General features: G+C 38.3%; 2 protein-coding genes across 2 annotated transcripts in view; one reads left to right on the top strand and one right to left on the bottom strand.

The window, feature by feature from the left end:
* LOC148442118 (rap guanine nucleotide exchange factor 6-like) overlaps positions 1–25,745 on the top strand; it is a 672,269-nt gene that overhangs the window by 521,768 nt on the left and 124,756 nt on the right.
* LOC148442122 (syncytin-2-like) lies at positions 7,804–9,525 on the bottom strand. Its single transcript, XM_088464210.1, has one exon. The coding sequence runs from the start codon at positions 9,022–9,024 to the stop codon at positions 7,987–7,989; it is 1,038 nt and encodes a 345-aa protein (XP_088320336.1). The 5' UTR covers positions 9,025–9,525; the 3' UTR covers positions 7,804–7,986.

Consider the following 25,745-nt stretch of genomic DNA (forward strand, 5'->3'; position numbering starts at 1 on the left):
CAGCCACTTATACCCTTAAACCAGTTTGCTGGATTCAGCCATGAAAACCATCCAGAAAACCATCCATCTTCATGAAGACCTTTGGCAAATTGATTATTTAACTGTTTAACTTGAGATAAGTGGCCTTCAATGGCCTCATCCACTTCATATCTTATGTATCTTTAATACAATTACAACAGGCGGCTTTTACAATCATACAATTGAGCAATGTTATCTAACAATTTGGCTAAATCTATAACATGTGAAAATACTTTTTTTTTATGAAACACCTATTGACCCATGATATATCTAATATGTTCCTTGGGATTGCTCTCCTTCTCCTCGGTTGTAGCTTCTATATATCATTTGGTAAGATAGAATCTGCATAAAAGGTTGTAGGTATTAATTGGCCTACAGTACAGTTACCATACCCACCATATCTTGTATGCTTTTCGTTCACATAGATAATATATATTTCCTGGCGCCATGTATGGAATTTTATGCACTGCTGCTTGAAAGTTTATCAATGCATATTTTATTCCTACTTGTGGGTCTGGGGTTATACCTGTTTGGTCTGGGGATTGTTCACTTTTGTGAGTTACAAATAGCCAATTCCACCATTCCTGGGCTGTCTCTGCTATATGTATTCACATCCCAGTTAGTGGTGAAATTTTCCTACTACCATCAATATTATAATCACAACTAAAAACTTTATAGCCTTGGGTCTGAGTACAGTTTACCTTAGTATGGGCACAATTTACTTGTCCCAGTCATAAGGGGGTTTCTTTTAAACTTACAGCCTCTTCATCTATATTACCATTACCCCACCCTATGATTATGTAACTCTTTTTAGTTATAGGTGTTGCAAAACAAAAGTCTGGATATCCTGCCATAGCAATCATCATAAGAGGCACAGACTTCTGAGCAAATGCCTTACTGAACTCTTCGTCTTTTCCAAACTCAAAGGTTAATAATTCAGTCATATTAAGAGGGACTCCTACCCAATTCATGAATGTTGCTGCTATTGGTGAATGTGTGCAAATCCAACCAATCTTTAGGCCTAGACTTTGGGCTGCTTGTAATGTGACTGTATAAAATAATTTTCCCAAGCTTCAGTAAGCTCCCTCTTAGCTTTACTGTCAGTATTCATCTCACGTGTACAATTTTGACATCCATCATATCTCATAGGATCAATTATCAGTAACCAAATAAAAGCCACAATAACCACCATTAGCATAGCAAAACACATTATGCATCCCCAAAGGCCTTTGTCAGACTTTGTGCCTATGAGGTTATATCTGTATATAATAATGAATGATTACTGGATAATACTTCCTTTGTAACTTTCCTGCAAATGGGAAGCGTGAATCCACGTATCCTTGCCAGCAAATTTTACTGAGGTCACTGTTATCAACATGACTTTTTAAGGACCTTCGAATAGTGGGTCTAATCTTTTTCTCAGTGTTTCCTTATGACCATCCATGCTCCAGATTACAGGTTTTTCCTAAGAAATTTGGATATGGCATAGAGGCAGACACCTGGTGGTATATATTGGTTAGTTCTTGTTGCAAGTGAATGACATACTGTGTCAAATCTGCAAGTTCATGCTGCAATTGCTGAGGAAAATAACATTCTGTTCTAACTAGAATAGAACTATGTCTGACTGAAAACCCCTAGGTCTGACAGTATACATCTTAGTATCTCCCCTATGAAATGGATACCTCTGTCATTTTAAATTTACTTCTGGTATCCCAAATCTGCATACAACTTCTTGTAATAGATTCTTTACAATTGTCTTAGCATTTGCTGCCCTACAAGGCCATGGTCAATTTGAAAACAGGTTCGTACATGCCAGAACATATGCATACCCAGAACACTTTAGTAACTGGATGAAATCAATCTACAGTACAATCTCTGGAAGGGATAACATGTCTGTGGGGTACCTTTTTACTGGTACCTTGACCACCTTTCCTGGTTTGTGCACATCACTGTTTACACACCCTGCAACATAGGCCTGCATGGCCTGACTGAAGCCTGGGGCTATCCTGTGCTTTTTCACTTTTCTTACCATAGCATCTCTAGACTGGTGAGTGTTTCCATGAAGTATTTGGGCTAAGCCTGGGAACAGTGCATGTGGCAGACAGAGATGGTGCTCAACCATCCATCCATCAGGATTATAGGGAAAGATCCCGCGCTCAATCACAGGTGGTAGTGTTCTATAGTTGTTAATGTCACAATGAATACAATAAACAGTTGATTTAATTCCCAAGATAATTTACTTGTTGAATGAAACCTTAATGTTGCAAATATATGATTCAAAGTATGCCAATTTACGTTAAACAGATCGGACAGAGACAAGACAAACCAAGACACCAGTAAAGACAAGAACCAAATAAAAAAAAGGGGAAAAAACAAACAAAAAAGAAAAAGAAAATGCTCTGAGTTCCAAAAACCGTCTTATTGATGTGGGTTTGGTAAAAAATGCATTAGACAAATGTACTGGTAGGTGTTGGATGTTAATTGTGCAATCCTGGATGTTTATAAATCCAGCCACTTCTAATAGATATAGTTGTCACTGATAGACAATGGTAGTCACTTGAGGGATTGAGTATGTCCCAATGGTGAGCAGGGCCTCGAGGTGCGGCGTCCCGTGACCCCAGGTACCCTACTTACCCACAGTAGTCTTCCAAAGCACTGTATCTCCACTTTCCTCACCTCTCTTTGTCCGGAGCCTTGGGAGTCGAATCGGGGGGTGGGTGCTTAGCAGATCGTCCTGGCTTCTTCCTAGGTTCCGTATACCGGAGTGTACAGATGTGTAACTCTACGGCTTGGTTCCTTGGCAGCCTCGCTGTTCAACTCCGTGACCGCAATACTTCCGGGTGCAGGTCTCGCGGTATTGGATGGAGTATAGTCTGACGGCCGTCTGTAATCACCTCTCAACGGGGGATCTGTGTCTCAGGGGGAAATGAACAATGTCAGCTCTGATGCGTAGCGGCCACAGGGCCTTCTTCAGGGATGCAGTTGCAGGGTGTTCTTGGAAGAATTCCTTTATATACCTTCTTTCAGTGACGTCAAATGTTTACATGGAATCCCGGTTGTAATGGAGATTGGACGTGTCTATGCTCAGGTCGCGTGGCATATCGTTCATAATGTTGTATTATCCATACAGTGCGTCTAATAAGTGGGTGTTTTGTGTAACAAATTACATCCGTAAAGACGTAATCCAATTGTATAATAAATGACAATAAATACAATTTGGATTCATTGTGAACTCAAAAATAAATAAATGAAAATTCAGTATAGATGAAGTCGATATTGACATATACCTAACCCTGAATATGTATTTTATGTACCTTCACATGTCTGCATAAATGTGCGTGCATCCATGTGTATGCACATCTACATCTATCCTGTTAAAATTACACAAACTTACAGTCACATACATATAAACATACATAAAACATACAGATATATGTTCAATCCAGAATTTTTAGAATTATGACATACCTTACTCAAAATATACTATGATATGTTTACGGAAGAGTAATGAAATAATAATATTAAAATAAACCTACTACTTGGAGTTGGTTAACATACCGTCATGTGAAGTCTGACATCCCTTATATAATTTTTTCGTTTTACATAATAAATGATAACTTCTTGAACTCAATATCTAGTATGTGATCACTGTTTTGACTTCATTGTCTATATTTAAACCTTCTGGTTCAAATGTTTTTAAATTAAAAATCCATTTTAGTTCTTCCTTACAGATCTGATGCTCAAAATTTCCACTTCTCCAATTGGCTTTTACTTGTTTGATCCCTATTACTTTTAGTGCTCATGGATTGTTGTTTTGTTGTTGCTTAAAATGATTTGAAAGACTATGGCTTTCGAGACCTTTGCGGATGTTGTTGACATGTTCTGCCTTTCTTACTTTTAGTTTTCTTATTATCCTCCCCACGTGTTGGTGACCGCAAGGGCACTCAGCCAAGTATATTATCCCTTTGCTTTCAGAAGTAATGTGTTCTTCAATCCTGTATTCCCTCTTGGTTGTATTTGATGTGAATGTTTTAATACATTTAGTAGTGATGTTCAATGTTCTGCAGCTAATGCAGATTCTGCAGTAGTAAAAGCCGTTTTGTGGTTTTGTTCCAAATAATGTGGTTTGTATAGATTCATTTTTCTTGATATGATTAGTAACTAATTTATTTTTTTAGATCTGGTGCTTTCCTGTAGGTTACTGATGGTTTCTGTGGTAATACATCATTCAATGCTTCATCCCCTAATAGTATGTGCCAATGTTTTTCAGGATGGGCTGAAGTTGTGGAGCATCCCGACTGTATTCTGTGATGAATCTAATTTGATTTCCTTGGTTCAGTTGTACAGATTTATTTTTGTTTGTTTGTAGAAGTATATCCCTCTCAATTTTTGAGGCTTCCTTCATTGCATTATCCACTTTTGTTCGGTCATAATGTTTTTCAATAAATTGTGTCTTCATTTATGTTGCTTGCATCTCGAAGTCCGATTCTTTAGTGCAGTTTCTTTTTATTCTTCGAAATTGATTCATAGGGATGTTTCTTAACCAACTGGGATGGTGTCCACTGTTGGATGAAATATAACTGTTAACGTCGACAGGTTTTATATATATGTTTTTGTGTTGATCTCTCCTCCTATGAAAATAGTAATGTCAAGAAAGTTGACTGCAGTTTTACTGAAATCGGTAGTAAACACTAAATTCTTATTGTTATTGTTGATGTATTCAATGAATTATTGTAGGGTTTCTTCATTGCCCTTCCATATGAAGAAGACATCATCGATGAAATGTTTCCAGAGGACCAAATTTGCCCCAAAGCCATGCTGGGTCCAGATGGTATCATTTTCCCACTTGCTCATAAAGAGATTAGCATATTTTGGGGCAAACTTGGTCCCCATTGCTGTGCCAGTTGTTTGTTTATAGAATCTGTTGTATCACACATAGTTATGATGTAGTATATGCTTTATTCCTTGTTCTATGAATATTGCTTGCTCATTTTTCATATTTATGTCTTCCTTCAAAAAGTGATGCACCGCTTCTAGTCCTTGTTCATGCTTAATTATTGAATAAAGTGAAGTCACGTCACTTGTACAGAGCCAGTTGTCCTCATTCCATTCAATATTTTTTATGTTCAGTAGTATGTCCGTTGTATCTCTTAAGTAGGATTGCTGCTGTTTCACATAGGGTTGCAGATAGTGATCTCAATATGATGACAAATTTGATGTTAGGGAATTAATCCCCAATATTATGGGTCTGCCCGGGGGTTGTGTATGATTTTTGTGGACTTTTGGAAGGTAGTAGAACACAGGTATTACAGGTTCTTTGTTGTCTAGATGCTCAAACTCCATTTTGTCAGAATCCCTTGATCCCAGCCCTCCTTTAATAATTTTCTGAGAATATCTTGATACTTGCTTGTTGGGTTGCCACTTAAGATTTCATAGGTTTGTTCATCACTTAGAATTCTGTTGGCTTCTGCTTCATAATCTGCTCTGTTCTGTAGTACTACCCCTCCTCCCTTGTCTGCTGGCTTTATGACAGTCTTTATTTCCACTGAATTCTTTCAAGGCTATTGTCTCGGCTTTAGATATGTTCGTGTTCTGTTTTTTCTTTGTTTCAATCTTCTCTATGTCTTTCATCACCAACTTTGAATGGTATTTCTTCAGTGTGAGCTTCCTAATGAACCGGTGTAGATCTAAATATGTTTCAAACTTGTTCAGTTTTCTATCTGGTGCAAATTTCAATCCTTTATGGAGTAATGTGATGTGATCCTGATTTAATATAATGCTACTTAAATTGAAGATTCCTGATTCTTCTTGTGTTCATGTTTTGAGCAGTCCTTTTTGGTGTGTTTGGTACCCCCTCTGTGTCCTCTTCTAGTTCTTCTAATTTGCATTTGTGCTTGACATTTGGGATCAGTTGTTGTTGTACCCCCCAGTCTGTTGTCATTCCTAAAAAAATATTTTTGTTGGATTCCTTCTCCTCCAATCCAATATATATTTCTTCCAATGGGTAACTCCATTGATCTGTTGTTGTTAGAATACTCAATGAGGAGCCTCTCTCTAATGATAATCTTGCTATGTTGTCATATGAATTTTCTTCATCTATGCTGTACGTTGAGAATGACGTATCTAAAGATGTGTCTGTATTCACAATAGAGAACTGTTCTTCTTGACTGAGAAAAATATATAGGAAAAGGAACCACGTGCGCAAAAAGAATAAGCAGCTGGTGCAGTTGGTATTCAGAAGAGGTACCCTTCACCCTCAAATTTTTATCCACATATAAAACAAACGAACACCACAATTCCAGCGCTATAGTTTACAACAATACTTATATCCAGTTGTTTAATAGGAACTGCATCTTGCAGAAATCATCAGTTGGAGAGATGATTCAAAGGATTATCCTTTTCTTGATGTAAATATTGTGAGCGTAGTTTTGAGAGCTGTACTACTTCCTTCGATGTATCTGGAATCAGCAGTAGCTTACGTTTCAAGACAAAGCAAGCAGACAAACAGACAACCATGGTTGGAGAACAAATCAGACACAGACAACAATGTAGTTACACATCATAGCACTACGTAGACCGTTCTGAAGAATGGTACGAGTGCTGGCTTTATTTATAGGGGTCTGAAAAGGTCAGTCACCATGAGTCAGCTTTATGCATTGGCACAAACAACTTGTTTGTGCCCCCCAATACTGGATGGACATATAGATAAGATAAACATAAGACATTACGATGCACATTCTTGTTGTTATCCTCGCCTGCCATCTCGTCAACATCTTCTATCTTGTTATCTTCAGACGTCCAAGGGTCTCCACCCCTGATAGTACTTTATCTTGTCTACTCCAGACTGTATGGTGAACAACATGTTTTTCTGAAACTTCAACCTTATGTAACTTTTAAAATCACTCTTAAAGCGACATACACATAGATAGAGCATTTAATAACCTAATTAAGCATCCTACGCTAACATTCCCCTCTTTTATCAAATGATCTATCTTTCAATAGAAATGTCCATGTTTCTTTAGTAACTCCTTCTTCTGGAGCATCTTGATGTTCTTGTTGTTCCTCATCTTTCCTTGGCCTTTATAACTTTTGTTTCCTACCTATAAGTTACCTACGATAACCAGCATATGACCTTATAGTGCCTATGTTATCCATATGTTATCCTAAGGACCACATATAGATAGATCAAAATATCATTCAGCACGTACCATTGGTGTTTATCATAGGAACTATTCTTACTGTTGCTTGAAGGTCAATCATGCCAGGAGGAAAGATCGAGGAATCTGGTATCTGGACATCGGGGATTACAGTATAGACCCCCCTCATATGTAACTCCCAGGTGTTAACGAGACCTCTCCTGGGGTGCGGAGTCTAGCCCACCTGATGGTATTCACCAGTGACCCCTCCAAGCGGGATATGGGCTTTGCTGCACCAAGTAAACAGGTCGCGGCCCCCAAGATTGGTACCTGGAGCAAACACTGAGTATAATGCAGGAGGACTATACCTTGTGTGTTGATTTCTTGATTTTCACTCATTTCACTCAAGCAAGAGCGCTTCTGCTCATTTTTGACGTCTTCTATTTAGTCATTTCTCTTCTCTGCAGCGGGTTGATTGGTCACATCTTTTGACAATTGGAAAAAAAAGTATGTATTTTTCTTTTTTCTGCTTTCTCACCGGTTGTCCATTTTCCTGTTGATCGGTTCTTCTTCCTTATCATATGATTCATATTTATCTGTAAGTTCTTTTAGGGTGTCTCCCCTCTTTGAATCAGTATCTTAGAAGGAGAACCTCTGTATTCCATGCTTTTACAGGAATCGTCTGGGTACCTAATAACTATACTTAGTAAACATATTAGCAATATTTCTCAGCTATATATACATTCAACATCTAATCCTTACACACAAATGCTATTTGTTCTTTTACTTTTGATTACTTTACACAATCCTTATTATATGTAGCCATTTTACTTTAAGCATGAATACTTTTGCTTATCTTTGTAGTTGCGCACTGACAAATTTTTACTCCACACGTTACAATTACGTATATTCCTACAAAGATGATTATAGTGAATATCAACAATTTTCCTAAAACATGCATAATGTTAGAGAACCATTCTCCTATCCAGGAGAACCATGATGATGGGTCCAACCAGGAAAACCAACTATTGGGCAAAATGCTTGTATAATTATGAGACTTAGCAAACTCCTTTTTAAGAGTTTGAATCTCATCCATCTTTTGATCAATGATTGCTTCAGAATCTGTAGCATTTGTTAAATACGTGCAACATTTTACACCTAATTTTGTCTGTAGGGTAGCACAATAACCTGATGAAGCTGCCGTAAGATAGTCCAACAGGATCCTGTGCTGCATTAATTCAACCTTGATGAGTTGTAATTCTTTCCCAACATACCTAAAGGTACTGTCATATATATCAGTTATTTTATCTAGAAGATATGCCAAATCCTTAATCATGCCATAGTTCATAGCTGTACCAGCTGAACCAAATGTAGGTATATTGGCTGCTCCAATTCCTACCCTATACCCAAATGATGTTTGAAACAAATGACTATAATTTTCTCCTATAGTTTTTACTTCTCTCTTTGTTTTTTGTTTATTTAAATTTCCCATAATTTCCATTGCTTCATCATGATCTAATATGGATGCGTCTTGAATAAGTGTTCCTAAAAAACATACTCCTTCTGAATTCACAGGTAACCATTTGTATGCTTTTCTTCCACATATATAATATATCCCTGACGGTAATGTAAAAGGAATTCTCCATAATCCCTCATCTATACCCCGAAGGAATGTATTGCACCTTTCCTCCGTCCTACCTTTTGGGGTCCTTATTTCATGGAAAGGACATACCTGTCTTGTTCTTTTTGTGCTATCCAATGCACAGGTAAAATTAAGTCCTAAGCGTAGACTCAATTCAGTTGCATTAACTGCTTGAAAACTGTGGAGTATATTGGAGAGTAGAGGATGTTGTCTGTTCCAATATTCCATAAGTATAGGATATGGATGTTATTTGTGGGATCTTACTACTGATGAGGGATGTCTGCTGTGTACTGTGTATATGATCCCCTTGTCTTGCAGGTCTCTTTTCCCAAATGGTGTAATACCCTGCACTATTTTCCCAGAGTTCCACCTTGACAAACTGTCCTAACTTGGTATGCTCTGGTTTCATCCTGTCTAACCCTATTACTTTTCTCCTCATCTTTTCCAATATTTGAATCAGCTTATTATTAATGCGGTTCTGATCTTTTTCTATCTCAATGAATTCCCCTATACTATGGAGAAATGACTCTGTATCTTCCATGGGTTCTAATTCAAACCATATTGTTTCTATAAATTCCTGTGTTGTTTCTGCTATAGTCATAGGTAAGGTGGGAACATAGTCAGGGGGAGTTATCATTTCTTTACCTTTCTCTTGAGGTGTCCTGTCACTCTCCTCCCATCCCTTTTCCAAAATATAAAGGATCAAAACAAGAAGTGCCGATGCGCACATTGCTGTGCACAATGGCCAAAATAATTCAGACTCAGTCCATTTCTTTTTCTTTGTCTTCTTCTCCATGGGTCGGCCAAATATATAGAGCTTCGTCCAGGCCATCCGTGAAGAGAATAATTAGGCTTTAGGTCTTTTTCAGAATCAAGTCTGTTTTTCTGCTTCCGAAGGTATCTCTTAATTTAATTCAGCAACTTTCTTAATTAGTGTCCTTTGCTTTCCTTGATTAAATCATGCAGTAAAGAAGAGTCTGTTGTGGGATATACAAAGAGACAGATGGAGGGGAGCTCGAGAAGTGACCCATATGCCATAATAGACCTTTGGCAGTGCCTCCGGCCATCCCATTCCTGTCTATGAAACCACCTTAGAATGCTTATTTTTACTAATTTTGTTAAATTCCTTGTTACTTGAGTACCCCCTAGCACTTTCTATTATTTGTGAGACATTATACCTGGATATATGTTCTTGAGCAATTTTCTTTAATACTTCTAGTTAATTCCAATACATGTGAATGGTTAAAACATATCACAAATTTCGTACCCTTGGCATTTATATAGAATCAACTTAATCCTTGAGAAAGACCAGTGGTTGTTGAGGGACATTTAATCTGCAGCAAATCCCTTTATCTCCCACCGGACTATTCCCAGAAGATGCTGTATAATTTTCCATTCCCAGCACAAATATGTATTATCTGTGCTATATAAAAACATTGGGTACATCTCCATAATAATATGCTTGTTTACCAGTGTGCCATCATATTCCCCCTTTTGTGTCTTTACTGACACATATCGATTATGACATGCACACCTAAACAGCACAGTTACAACACAATTAATATTAACCTATGAACTTTTAACTTTATAAATGTTTACTTTCTCTTTGGTTGACCATTTTTTAATAAAACATTAATCCTGTACGTACTTTACATTTTCTATAATTAAAACATTTTTTCTTATTCTGCATTCCTGTCATAAATGCATACTATCTGTGCTATGCACAGACGAATGCAAAAAGTGACATACCTTACTTATTTTGTGGTCGCGCATTCACGTCTGAAATATGATGTACACAGCCACAAAAATAATTCCTTATCTTGTATCTGCAGCTTGGTAGTTGACGTGACCTAGTCACTTCCCCCTCTCTCTCTGCTAGCCGCCTGTTATAATCAATTAAAGCAGCCTTTGGAGGAGACAGACAGCCACTTGCTTGCAGTATTATTCAACTTTATACAATTGCATCTAAACTAAAACTAAAAGGTACCTTATACATATAGAGCATTGCCAGATAAATATACATTTAACCTTTGTTAATTACTATTTACGTCAGTTTAAACAACTGTTACTTTTAATTGTGTATAATGCTTGTTCTAAGTATCTTTTCTTGTGGTTCTCAATTTCCTATTGCGTAAACTGTATCTTACTTTCCCCTCACTGACTTTGCGCACAGTCATGTTGGGGGGAATTCTATGTAACGCATGTATCACTGTACATCTGGGTGTCTTGCTGGTGGTGTGAATGCATTGTGGTGAAAGGGTATATATGGAGCATACATATCTGATGCTATTAACAACTAGCACAAGGTGCCTCTGGTCTGGATAATTTCAACAGATCACCGGTGTAAGGATTGAATCAGGTCAGCAACATATGAGGCGCCTCTCGTCCAGATACTTAGCCTGGAGCTAAGGTAGCCCCACGGGTGCCACCAACCCTTTCATCCCGCCCACCGACCCTTTTGGTTGCATCTGTGGAATATTGATCAGCAACGCATGAGGCGCCTCTCATCCGGATACTTAGCCCGGAACCAAGGCAGCCCACCCGGTGCGATCACTCCCCACTTGCATTTATCTACGCAACCCACTGGATGCTTGCACATCTAAGCTTCTTTACCTGAGCTAACCTGTTGTCATACTGTAAACTCTTCTTGGAGCTAAAACCTGCCACATTCTAGCATCTGTGAAACCTGCCTGCAGGAATATGGCCAGTATTCCTTTTAAAGCTCTTGTGCCCTCCTTGCCCGTTACAATATCCAGAGGTTCCATAACCGCTGTATCTGATAACCCCCTACTTGCCTGTGCCCCCATTTTTGGTATCCTGGTCACGCTAGGAGGGCCGGCAATTGTGAATCTACGCCCCTACTTCTGGATCGTCACAGTGCCGGTGTATAACGCAATTATTTCTGACAAAGGAGGAAACCTGCACTCTGGTTAACCTTTAGTTAATGCTACTGTTATGACAAAAAACTAGCTTCTATGTGAGCAGCTATCCTGCTTCTGAAGTGAGTGTATGAACACACTATATGACCACCTAACGCTCCTTTTCCCCTTGCTTTAGTGGTGGTACTGTGTTATCTTTACAATACGCATTGTGAATTTTCCTAGTGCGTCTGTTCTGGCTATCTTTACCCAGCAATATGTACAGTTGGTGTAATGATTTCATTTTTTTTTTTTTTTTTTTATACCTTCTAACAAGCACTAATGTCAATTGTTTCCTTTTAATCTATTAAATACTTATACTATATTCCCTAGCAGTTCTCATTTAAAGACATATACTTCAAAACATTTCATGTAAACTTTCTACAAGTTATCTCTAACCACCCCGCTCACCATTTCCCCATGAAAATATTCCCAATCTTAACTTAAAAAATGTCCACTACAACATGCACACATTTCTTTATGTTCCTTTGCAGCAATCCTAGTTATTTTACTGTATTTCTGTTATGCCATTCAATTAGACTTATAAAGATCTCTAATGCATTACATTTTACTATTACTTCTGTAAATACTGCAAGATGGTGCTATTACAATGCTTAAAAATATGTCTAATTAAAATTTTAAATTGTAATATTGTATGTGCAATCTGAGCGGTTATTCTGGAAAAATGCCACAAATTGACACTTTTAATCTTTAGTTACTTACAAAGAACCCCATCTGCAAAGCACAGATAAGGATAATGGATATGGAAACGTGATAGTGAGCAGGAAAAAAGACAGTTTAAGCGTACACACACACATAAAACAGTAGATTCCAAATACAGCGGGTAAACCCGTTCGAAAAGCGTTTTTATCCTTACCACTGAACGCTCCCAGCCGCCAGAGGGATAGCAGAAACGAGTAAACAGTTGCATCAAACGGCAAAGCTTTTCATGTACTCACCGGTTTTGCTTTCAACATATCCCTCGGCAGGCAGGAGATGATCTGTCAGTGTTTCCAGATTTAGCTTTTCCCGGCCAATGTCACCAGCTGTGAGCGTAGTTTTGAGAGCTGTACTACTTCCTTCGATGTATCTGGAATCAGCAGTAGCTTACGTTTCAAGACAAAGCAAGCAGACAAACAGACAACCATGGTTGGAGAACAAATCAGACACAGACAACAATGTAGTTACACATCATAGCACTGCGTAGACCGTTCTGAAGAATGGTACGAGTGCTGGCTTTATTTATAGGGGTCTGAAAAGGTCAGTCACCATGAGTCAGCTTTATGCATTGGCACAAACAACTTGTTTGTGCCCCCCAATACTGGATGGACATATAGATAAGATAAACATAAGACATTACGATGCACATTCTTGTTGTTATCCTCGCCTGCCATCTCGTCAACATCTTCTATCTTGTTATCTTCAGACGTCCAAGGGTCTCCACCCCTGATAGTACTTTATCTTGTCTACTCCAGACTGTATGGTGAACAACATGTTTTTCTGAAACTTCAACCTTATGTAACTTTTAAAAATACTCTTAAAGCGACATACACATAGATAGAGCATTTAATAACCTAATTAAGCATCCTACGCTAACAATATGGAGGATGATAATCCCATGTACAAAAAAGAGAAATGTATATAGTGCAATATCGTTTAATCAAATAGACATGACATAAAAAAGGTAAACATGAATAATAACAATGATTTCCAATTAAGAACAGGTGCTAATGTGAGCACAACATTTAGGTATAAATATCACAAAAAATCCCCAAACAGCTGGAGGACAACAATTACCAGATCATGGAGTTAAGCTGGCAAAAATATGGTCTTTCCTGTGCATATAGAAATGCCACAGTTCAGCATGTAGGGCTGGGATGGAATAGCATCAGCATCCTTTAGAAGATCCGCACCTCGTCGTCCCGTGGGGTCCGTGAAGAAACAAGTATCCAACACGTTTCGACCCATAGCTTGGGTCTTTTTCAAGGTCAAAGTTAGATTGATACTGTGTGGGACTCAGTCTCTTAAATACCCCGTCAATCTGACTGTACCGGACGCAGCTGGTCTCTATACATAAAAAAACTACAAGTCCCATGACTCTCTGCTGCGTCCGGCCAATCTCCTGTCTCTGGAACCGGGCACATGACTCCTTTATTTCCACTTTGCCAGTGTACTGAAGCGACTAATTTTATCCGTCACGCGACGTCACTTCCGGTCAGTTTCCATAACAACCGGACGCATCCACTGGAACCGGAATGAAAGCCCCGATGCATATATTTCACAATGTGGGTCCAGCGGATAGGGAGTACTTGACATGAATAAAGTGCTTTGTGCCTGGCAGTCTTTTTCTCTATAATAAGTCAGAAATAGCACTAAGTATCACATATACAGGTGGCCAAAAGATATAAAAATATAATTATTATAAAAAACCCTAATCTATTAGAGTGAGAAAACAACAAAGTGCACAGTGCAATAACATTATACTAAAATCATCGGATTGAATGAGAAAAAAGGAAGGTGAAATGAAAAAGAGGATCAAATCATTACAGAAACCATTTAATTTCTAAATCGAGGTTTAATCCTCCTGGTTTTAAAGTGCCCAATTCATAAATCTTTTTCATCTCTGCTCTAGCCAGTTGTTTGGACAGATCTCTTTGTCTCCAATTTCCTTTGATCCTCATTAATCCTAATAATCTTTTTATGGCTAATGGCGAACAGTTGTGATATTGTTTAAAGTGACTGGACAAAGCATGTGTTTCTAGCCCTTTTCTTATATTTCGCAGATGTTCTCCTATTCGTATCTTTAAAGGTCTAGAAGTGCGTCCGATATAATACAAACCGCATTCACATTCAATGGCATATATAACATTGCTGGTATTGCAGGTTATAAATTCTTTGATTGGGTGTGTTTTGCCATTAATGTCTACCTGTATAGTTTTTGCTAGGCCATTACTTTTTATATGTCAACAGGCTAGGCATGTCCCACATCTATAAAAACCTTTGGACCTCACGGTCGACATGGTTTTTAATTTGGGTAATGTACTATTTACCAATGTGGAACTCAAAGAGGGTGCCTTTCTGTAAATGCATTTGGGTTTCATTGGTATTAAGGAACCGATAATCGGATCTTTTTGAAGGATATTCCAATGCTTTTTCAAAGTTTTCTCAATGTTTCTATATTGATAGAGAATCCCTATGGAGCGAACATGGTGTCCTGGTCAAGATATATAGACAATGTTTTATTCTTTTGGAGAGGGGGTAGTGAACTTTTAAATGAGTTTTTTAAATATTTGAATGATAATCTTTTAAATATTGAATTTACTTTTACATCTAGTGAAAGCACAGTGAATTTTTTAGACATAACTTTATTTATTGAAGGAGTTTTAAATACTAAAAATTTCATTAAGCCGACTGACTCCCAAACCAATATCCAGATGGATAGTTGCTACCATCAAAATTGGTTAAGCAACAGTAAGGATGAGAACTATAAAATACAATCAGGGAAATTTCGAACCAGATTTTTAGCTAGCGGTTACAAACCAGAATTATTGGAAAAGGTGATTAAAGAGGTGGATGATGTTCCTAGAGAAAAACTTCTGGAAAAAAAATTAGAGAGTGTACAAACGGACAAATATAAGCCAATAGATTGGGCTTTTTTTACTACGTATAACTGTCAATATAGAAACATTGAGAACATTTTGAAAAAGCATTGGAATATCCTTCAAAAAGATCCGATTATCGGTTCCTTAATACAGATGAAACCCAAATGCATTTACAGAAAGGCACCCTCTTTGAGTTCCACATTGGTAAATAGTACATTACCCAAATTAAAAACCATGTCGACCGTGAGGTCCAAAGGTTTTTATAGATGTGGGACGTGCCTAGCCTGTCGACATATAAAAAGTAATGGCCTAGCGAAAACTATACAGGTAGACATTAATGGCAAAACACACCCAATCAAAGAATTTATAACCTGCAATACCAGCAATGTTATATATGCCATTGAATGTGAATGCGGTTTGTATTATATCGGACGCACTTCTAGACCTTTAAAGATACGAATAGGAGAACATCTGCGAAATATAAGAAAAGGTCTAGAAACACATGCTTTGTCCAGTCACTTTAAACAATATCACAACTGTTCGCCATTAGCCATAAAAAGATTATTAGGATTAATGTGGATCAAAGGAAATTGGAGACAAAGAGATCTTTCCAAACAACTGGTTAGAGCAGAGATGAAAAATATTTATGAATTGGGCACTTTAAAACCAGGAGGATTAAACCTCGATTTCGAAATTAAATGGTTTCTGTAATGATTTGATCCTCTTTTTCATTTCACCTTCCTTTTTTCTGATTCAATCCGATGATTTTAGTATAATGTTATTGCACTGTGCACTTTGTTGTTTTCTCACTCTAATAGATTAGGGTTTTTCATTATAATTATATTTTTATATCTTTTGGCCACCTGTATATGTGATACTTATTGCTATTTCTTACTTATTATAGAGAAAAAGACTGCCAGGCACAAAGCACTTTATTCATGTCAAGTACTCCCTATCCGCTGGACCCACATTGTGAAATATATGTATCAGGGCTTTCATTCCGATTCCAGTGGACGCGTCCGGTTGTTATGGAAACTGACCGGAAGTGACGTCGCGCGACGGATAAAATGAGTCGCTTCAATACACTGGCAAAGTGGAAATAAAGGAGTCATGTGCCCGATTCCAGAGACAGGAGATTGGCCGGACGCAGCAGAGAGTCATGGGACTTGTAGTTTTTTTATGTATAGAGACCAGCTGCGTCCGGTACAGTCAGATTGGACGGGGTATTTAAGAGACTGAGTCCCACACAGTATCAATCTAACTTTGACCTTGAAAAAGACCCAAGCTACGGGTCGAAACGTGTTGGATACTTGTTTCTTCACGGACCCCACGGGACGACAAGGTGCGGATCTTCTAAAGGATGCTGATGCTATTCCATTCCAGCCCTGCATGCTGAATTGTGGCATTTCTATATGCACAGGAAAGACCATATTTTTGCCAGCTTAACTCCATGAATCCGGTAATTGTTGTCCTCCAGCCGTTTGGGGATTCTTTGTGATATTTATACCTAAATGTTGTGCTCACATTAGCACCTGTTCTTAATTGGAAATCATTGTTATTATTCATGTTTACCTTTTTTTATGTCATGTCTATTTGATTAAATGATATTGCACTATATACATTTCTCTTTTTTGTATATGGGATTATCATCCTCCATATTTACATCAAGAAAAGGATAATCCTTTGAATCATCTCTCCAACTGATGATTTCTGCAAGATGCAGTTCCTATTAAACAACTGGATATAAGTATTGTTGTAAACTATAGCGCTGGAATTGTGGTGTTCATTGGTTTTATATGTGTTCTTCTTGACTATTGACTTCTACATTACTACGTGTTTTTGAATTTGGATCTGATGATATATTATTATGTATCCTTGTCATGAATTGTTGGTACGTTAGATTTTATAGACTGGTGTTTTCTCTATCTTATAATATGACTTATAATGTCTCCCTATATCGTTCTTGTTTTTGGGAGTTAGAATTTTCTTGGTTTTATGAGAGGATTTATATTTGGATTTTTCTTTCGTTGTTTCTTTTTTCTGTGTTTTATCTCTTATAATCTTCTTCTTTTTCCTCTCTATTATTTGATCTTTTATTTGTTTGAATTTCTTATTAGCTATTTTCTCTAATTCTATAAATTCTTTGTCATCTTTATATTTCTCTAGTTTTCCATTCAACTGATTAATGTCTTGTTCTATATTTTCTAAGTCTTGGTCATGTGTTTCTATGATTAAATTCAATAGTTGTTTGGAGCAATTGTTTAGAATCTTATTCCATTTAGTCATGAATACCTCCTTATCCTGGTGGTGTGTTGGAGATTTCTTAATTTTAAGCCCTTTTGGAATTATGTCATGTGTGTAGTACTATTGTAATGTTCTTCGGTCTCACCAGACTCTTGTCTGACCCCTGGTACCCTACCCCAGGTATCCTACTTACCTACAGTAGTCTTCCAAAGTGCTGTATCTCCGCCTTCCTCACCACTCTTTGTCCAGAGCCTCGGGAGTCGAAGTGGGGGGTGGGTGCTTAGCAGATCGTCCTGGCTTCTTCCTAGGTTCCTAGTCTTGGTTTGTCTTGTCTCTGTCCTATCTGTTTAACGTAAATTGGCATACTTTGAATCATATATTTGCAACATTAAGGTTTCATTCAACAAGTAAATTATCTTGGGAATTAAATCAACTGTTTATTGTATTCATTGTGACATTAACAACTATAGAACACTACCACCTGTGATTGAGCGCCGGATCTTTCCCTATAATCCTATTAACCAAAAGAGATAAGGTTCCTCTTTAGCTCCTGCTGCTATCTCAGGTTACAAGTGAGTGAGCGCTAACTTACCATTTACTATTTAGTGACATCCATCCATCAACCTGAAGTCGTGCACCTAGTCTTTTTCAAGTTTCTACTTCTGTCTGTGGACCCTGAGCCTGCAACTATTTAAGAAGGTCCAGGTCCAATGTCTCTGGTCTTATGGCCGACAGTTTTAAATTATCAGGTAGGGGTTTTACTGTGGCCTACTTGGTGGCTTGGTACTAAGGCATTTCCTTTTACCTCTGGAGTAATATCTCTGTTGTGTGCTTCGACCTTATTTACTGTAAACAAAATTTTTAGGCAATTGAGAAGCAGCAAACAAAAATCCAATACAATCTGCATAATCTGTGTGCAACACACCCTTTACATAATAACATGACCTATCAAAAAAAGGTTGCATATATTCAAAACAATTATGGTCATGAGTGAAACAAAATAAAAAGTAAGGTTGTTTTATTTTCCTATCTCATAACTATCTCCTGCACTATCATCTGCATCATTATTTCCCCCCTCTTTTTGGACACAGCTGTAATAGAATAGCTGTGTTCAATCCTGTACATCCTTTGATAGTGATATTAAATTAATGTTACTCCATATTTGGTGAATCTGGCAGCTAAATGGTGTCTATATTGTTTTTGTTGTCCGTGTTTATAACAGACACACTAAGGAGTAAATTTAAAACAATAAATACTGTTAAAAAATCTTATCTCTTTGGGCTCTACTAACTCAAACCCTTAATCTTTATGTTAGCAGAGTATTAAGTCATAGTAGACCTGTACTGATTAACCCTTCTCCTGCCTATGTTCTATATGTGCATGAACATTTTATTCTGCTGATATCGCTGCAGCAAGTAACATCTCTGTGTACATCTTTCAGCTGCTTAAAAAAAAACCCCATTAACTGATAAGGTATTGTCAGGGAGTACATTGGAATCTGAATTTCATTCCTATTTCACAAAACCTATGTTAGCTAACTACTAGTCAGTTTGTAAAACTGTACAGCACTATGGGCCTCATTCAGAGGTGGTTGTAGGATGCAAGCGGTCGTTCTGAAACAGGGCGGCCGCTTGCATCCTGAACGGCCACCTCCATGTTGGTAATCATGCTGTGGGTTAACACCCACAGCTCTAACGACCGCTAAGGATGATGGTCGCTATGGTCAAGACCATCGCGACCATCGGGGCTTACGATGAGACCCTAAGGTAGGGTCTCGTCAATCTTAAGCCCCAGGGATCTTCCTGCTCTGTTTGAGCAGGAAGCTCCCCACTGACATCACTGATGATGTCAGTGGGGCCGCTCCCAAACGGCAAGCATTCCAACAGGAATGCCTCCATCTGGCCGGGCACGCCCCCGGCCAGCCCAGCAAACAGAGCGAGCTGTCACTCAACATCGACAGCCCGCCCTGTTTGCTACGAGACCCCTAATGATGGATCACCCATCGTTAGCCGGGTCTCGCGCATGCGCACAACCGAGCCGGCTCCATCATGCGCATGTGCACTGGAGCAACATTGACCCAGTTGTGAGCTCGTAGAGCTAATGACCGGGTCTGAATAAGCTCCTATATGTGATGACCCATTGTTTTTCATCAGTGTCAGTGTGCTTCTGTCACTGACCCCTCTTTTGTATAACTGAAAATCACCATTTCCACATATTTTTTCTTTTCTTCTTATGTTCCACCCCTTATCTTGACTCCATCGATTCTAATGGGTACCAAATACTTCCTGATTTTGTATTCAGTCAACCACATATTGAAAACTGGACAATCCTTGGTAATTCTAATTCAGACATACCATCATTCATGTTAGGAGCAACAAAAACCAATGGCATTTTGTCAGAAACCCCACATATTCAATTTTTACTCTAATTTCTGGATATATTATCTGCATTCATGACTTTCAACATATTCCGCTTTTTTGTTTTTAAATCATCAGACATTTTCATCACACAATCACTCATATATTCTGTAGTATGATTACTTTGCTTAATCTCAATGTCAAATTCTATCTGTGTAACTTCACACACTTCCCTATATTTCAACTTTTTACTTGAAAGCTCAGTACCCCTCCCTTCAGAATTTCTTAAAGTGAGACTATCATAATTCTTAGAAACACACAATAGCAACATTTCCTCATCTGATTCAAAATCAATTACCTTTAAAAGCATCATATTACAACTTTGTATAGACGTTCCCAAACATGTCGGATTAAACTGAGATTTCATAACATACTCTTCACAATTATAAGCATTCTCACATACGTACAATTCATTACACAGTACATCTTTTTTTTTTCTTCAGTACAAATGCATATTCTTACAGCTAGGTGCCTTTGTAACACTAGGCATGTCAGACATTCCATTATTATCAGCAAACACAAATTAGCTTAATAGAAATTCTATATATTTTTTTACTAGAATAAACAAAAAAATATTGTAGCTATCCATAATGCATTTATCCACTCTAACAACAAAAACAAAAAAGTACAAGATGCATTCCAAAAACCAAAACAAATGAATGCAATGCTGCTATAAAAAAATATGAAACTGTAAATAGATGTACAGTATGCAAATGGTTTAGTAGTGGCAATACTTCTACAAATACATTTTGAAAATAAAACACTAGTTTATATGAAACCCAACATTCTGCTATTATAAGAAATATGGCAATACATTTTCATGAAAACACAAGTTTACCAGTGCACAGATTTACTGTTATACCTGCATCTCCAGGTATATTTAAACTGGTTGGAGCCCCCTAAGTCTGTCTAAATATTTTGTTTTAATTATCTTAGAATAATCATTGCTTTTACAAAAGGGATAAACTCAGATCAAGGTAAACCACATCTCTGATATATAGTATCTCCTGATGCATTACAAAATATGCAATTTAGACATCTCCAATCATTAATAGCCTTTATAAGTCTCTGTGATCTACAGGCATTCTACTGAGCGAGGGGTTTGAACACTGTACAGAGAGTATCATCTGATGAATTACAGAGACTGCAATTTTTTTTCAAGCCTAGTGTTGGTATTAGGAGTTCCTACTTTTCCTTTTGAAAGTAGTCTCAGTATTGTTAGTGACATTAAAATCCTATCCTTGATCTTTGTTCTTACATTTATTTCCTAACTTTCTCAAACTCTAGCAATTCCTTATATCAATCTACAAATCAAGCCTCTGTGTCAGTCCTTTGCACACCACATACCCGTGATGCTTTAATTTTAAATTATTCAGCTTAACCGAGTCAAGGGTGCCCTCTTTAGAGATACCCGCTCACTGAAATAATTCATATCATTCAGCTTACTGAGTCATGGGTGTTCTCATTAAAGATACCCGCTCACTGAAATGATATCCGCATTCCCTTCAAAGATTCCTCACCGTGGACACACTTTATTATGTCCATGGCTGTCCTGAGAATCTCCACACCCGAGGGATGACTTTTTGTGTTCCCCATACTGAAGTACCTCTAAGTATGTTTTTAACCTGGAACAAATCTGACCCCGTGAGGTTACTTTAATAGATCTGATACTACTTCTGACCAGAGTCTACCACATGGTGTTTACTGAAAGGAAAATAGCAACTTACAGTGACAATAACACTGCCTTTGCTATTGAGAAATATACTAACTGTTCCTTTTCTGAAATATTTACTATTTGACAACACAAGGACCTCCTTGTCTGCTTGCTAATACAACTGGACACACACACTGTTGACAATACAAACATTTAGGTTATACTTCATACTTATGCCTGACTGCAACACTGTGAGTTAGGTTGGTATAATCACAGATTATGTCACATTACATGACTTATATAATTAAGAAAATAATACCTCCTGGCCTGACCAAAGTAACTATTACCATACACTTATAACATATCTATATCATAACTCTAACATGACTAATACTAGCAGCTAAACAAATACAATATGGACAGACATGCATCCTAATCTTGCTGCCCAGCATTAGTCACAACTGCAGCACTGGATCTGTCTCTATACCATCCATTTAATTACTTTTAAAACAACTTAGCTTATTCAGTCACAATTACATTCGCACAATCATTCGCCTTAAATACACAAAAGCACATACAAAGCAAAAGAGATAAACTGTTGACTGAGGCTTATAATAAGTGCCCTGAGATACATACCTGATGACAGAGCAGATAGGAAGACATGGAAGAACAGAGTCAGAGCAAAAGTTACTCACTGCACAGTTTAGAATCTGTGTCCCCGTGTCCTCGTATCCAGATGTCCGTCAATAGGTACAATCTGGGAATCTCAGTGGAATGACCTCCAAATTGATAATGCTCATCTTAATAGACCCTTTATCCTCCACAGCTCACATACAGTGGTCAGCCACCAGTTAACACAATGCATTTTATGTCCGGAGAATGATGGGAAACAACAAGACCTATGTGTTTCCAAAACCACTCTGCTTTTATTTTGGACAGATTATTTTATAGCACTTAAATTAACATAGAGACAAAGAAATGTAGTCTCCACATGTGAAACAAATTTTCTTATCTACCTAATTAAAATATATATGAATATATTTAGCATATTCCAAGCATTACATACATCATCAGTAGATGGCAGTATTGCCTAACTTATCAATACATGATTATTAGTACTACTATCTATATCTATATGACATCTCTCAAGGGATTTATTTGCTATGTCTAATCTTAGAGACAATACATCATTGGTATAAGGCAGTCTCTTGACAATATACACCACTGTTCTCAATAGGACCATATAATTGCTTATCTTTCCTGTCATATAACTCAGACTTGAATACAAAGGATGAATACACTCTACTATAGTCTAAATTGGCTAACATAAGTTATTTCTATATGAATATATTCCTAAGAGCTTGAATAGATAGATAAGGAATGAGGCCCTTCTCAGGCAAAATGTCTCACACAGAATATCATTTCTTCTTAGCATTTGAACACAAAATGGAATCATGCTTTAAAACATGATTCCTCACTTTATCAGCATTATTAGCTATATACTTTACGCTGTTTACTGGTATTACTATGTCTTCCAAAGGCAAGGATAAACAGGAGGCTGTGGCCCTGTGCTGGTTACGTGCAAAACCTATTCAGCTGGCTTGTCCTCTCAGGATTTTGGGAAGGATGTCAGTGTGCTAATTGTCATGAACCTCTTCACCAGCCTACCTTACCAGTAGTGTCCTCTTTAGCACAGGTTATGGGGAAGTTAGTGGATCGCTTATCAGCTCCCACACTTCCTCCCACTTCCTCCCATACAGCAGCCTGCTATATTTGTACATTCTCCCTGGATGGATGCTTATGCCCACCCAGCTCAGAATAGGACTCATACGTCTGCCGCCTTTCAGCAAGGTATATTACAGGCTTTCCCTCTCATGGTGGCTGCAGACATCTCAGCTGGACAAGGGTCACCCTTTCTGGATCCCAGAGTGGGAGATCCTCACTACAGATGCCAGCCTTCACAGATGGGGCATGGTGACAGTTCATCATAACTTTCAGGGAAAATGGACAACTCAGGAAAATGACCTGTATATAAACACCCTGGAGCTTCAAGCTGTGTGCAGAATACTCACTTTGGTGCAACACCTTCTCCAAGGCAGGCCGGTCCAAATTGAGTCCGACAATGCGACCACAGGTGCCTACCTCAACCATCAGGGCAACACGCAAAGTCAGTCAGCCATGCAGCAAGTAGCACACATCCTAATGTATGCCGAAAGTTATCTCCCAGCAATCTCTGCAGTATTCAACCCCGGAGTCCTCAACTGGGAAGCAGACTTACTAAGCCATCAGGATGTGTACCCAGGAGAATGGACTATTCACCTGGATGCCTTTCCACTCCTGGTGGACAAATGGGGCCTAACATCACAACCCCTCAGCAGCTTTCATGGCTGTGTGATGTAATTTCAATCTTGCATATCTTTTTCCTCTGATCTTCATCCTCCCAAGGGTTCTCTGGAAATTCAAGCAGGAAGGTGGCACGGTGATACTGATAGCTCCATCCTGGCCCAGGCACCACTAGTTCACCAATCTAGAGAGTCTCTCCATAGACACTCCTTTTTCCATGTCCTCTATGACATGGTTACCTTCCAAAAGTGGTATCCCAGGTTTTTCATTTGAATTAAGAGTGTGTGGATCTGGGTTTGTCAGGCCTTCATGTACGGTTTGCTGTGGCAGTTCTGCTAGACAATTGTGCAGGGCGGCCACGTGGGCTTCTGTCCACACCTTCCTTAGATTTTTTGCCCTTGATACTTTTTGCCTCTCAGGATGCTTCCTTTGGGCGCAGGATTCTCCTTTCTGCTCAGGAGCATCCCCACCTTTAGGGAGACTGCTTTAGGACGTTCCCATGGTAATCCCTGTGGACACCCTATTGACCCTGAAGAAATTAAGAGTTATGGTAAAACCTAACCTTGTTACTCTATTTCTTCAAAGTCCATAGGGTCCACAGGGTGCCCCCCCCCGACGCACCTGGCTTCATTGAGTATTCTTCTCTCGGTCACTGATTCCCTCATCCTCTGTGAGAGTGTTTCTAGAGTGGATTGATATTCCTTCTCTTCTCTCCTACTCCTGCCTTGGGCTTGCATACAAAATTGGTTGCCTGGGGCTGGGGGCCGGGTATATGTGGAGGAGGGCCAGTGCATCCTGGGTGCTAAAGTTGTAACTGTTTGGTGCATGGCTGACTACTACCAACTACACCCCATGGTAATCCCTGTGGATCCTATGGATTTCGAAGAAATAGGGTTAACAAGGGTACGTTTTAACATAACTTAATATTTACACATTAACGCTGATATTAGCAACTGCGTTGTGTGCGTATTAGCAGAATAGTGATCCTTGCTGAATAAGGCCCTTAGTTTTTGTTTAGGATCTAAAGGATTTAGTTGTGGTCTAAAGCTTTCTCAAATCCATCAAATTATAGGTATCTTTGCTCAAAAACGGAAGAGCAGACCTCACTCTTCAGAGGTGACAAATGATTGTGGGGAGAGTACAAAGGGTGTGTGGGGAGGAATAATCTTCTTGAAATTCATGCACACACTCTGACCCGACTCTTCCTGAAGACACATCCTCTGTTTTACAGCCAAGTATGATGGATTTGCTCTGTCCTGGTGCATACACACGGTCAGATGTGTCAGATGAACGATTTATTTATTTATTTTATTTATTAACAGTTTCTTATATAGCGCAGCATATTCCATTGTGCTTTACAATTGATTTGAACGATTTTACCAATAATTTGAATGATTTGAACAACTGAACGATTTCTGACTGCATTAAAATGAATGGAATCGTCCAAATCTGACTGCAAACACATCAGATGTCAGATATCGTTCTCTGACAAGCTGGAATGCGCATCGCTCATCCTTCATCTGACAAATATGTCAGATATCTCAGATTTTCCTTCAGATATGAATGATTGAATGATTCTTAAAATCAATACTGTACAGATCTGAAGGAAAATCTGACCGTGTATATGCACCATTCCTTCCATATTTGTCTTTATACCCAGACTCCTTAGTTTCAATCTGTGCTGTCAAAATGCTAAATTGTGTTTGAATTTCACAGATATATTTGGCTGCAAAGTAATTAGGAATTGAGCCAAAAGCTGTTAACTCTGCAC

This window comes from Taudactylus pleione, unplaced genomic scaffold (assembly GCF_031769625.1).
Source record: "Taudactylus pleione unplaced genomic scaffold, aTauple2 ptg001609l, whole genome shotgun sequence".
In the NCBI taxonomy this organism is placed as follows: Eukaryota; Metazoa; Chordata; class Amphibia; order Anura; family Myobatrachidae; genus Taudactylus; species Taudactylus pleione.

Coding starts and splice junctions, on each gene's coding strand:
- LOC148442122 (XM_088464210.1), bottom strand. CDS start 9,024: ATGGAATATTGGAACAGACAACATCCTCTACTCTCCAATATACTCCAC.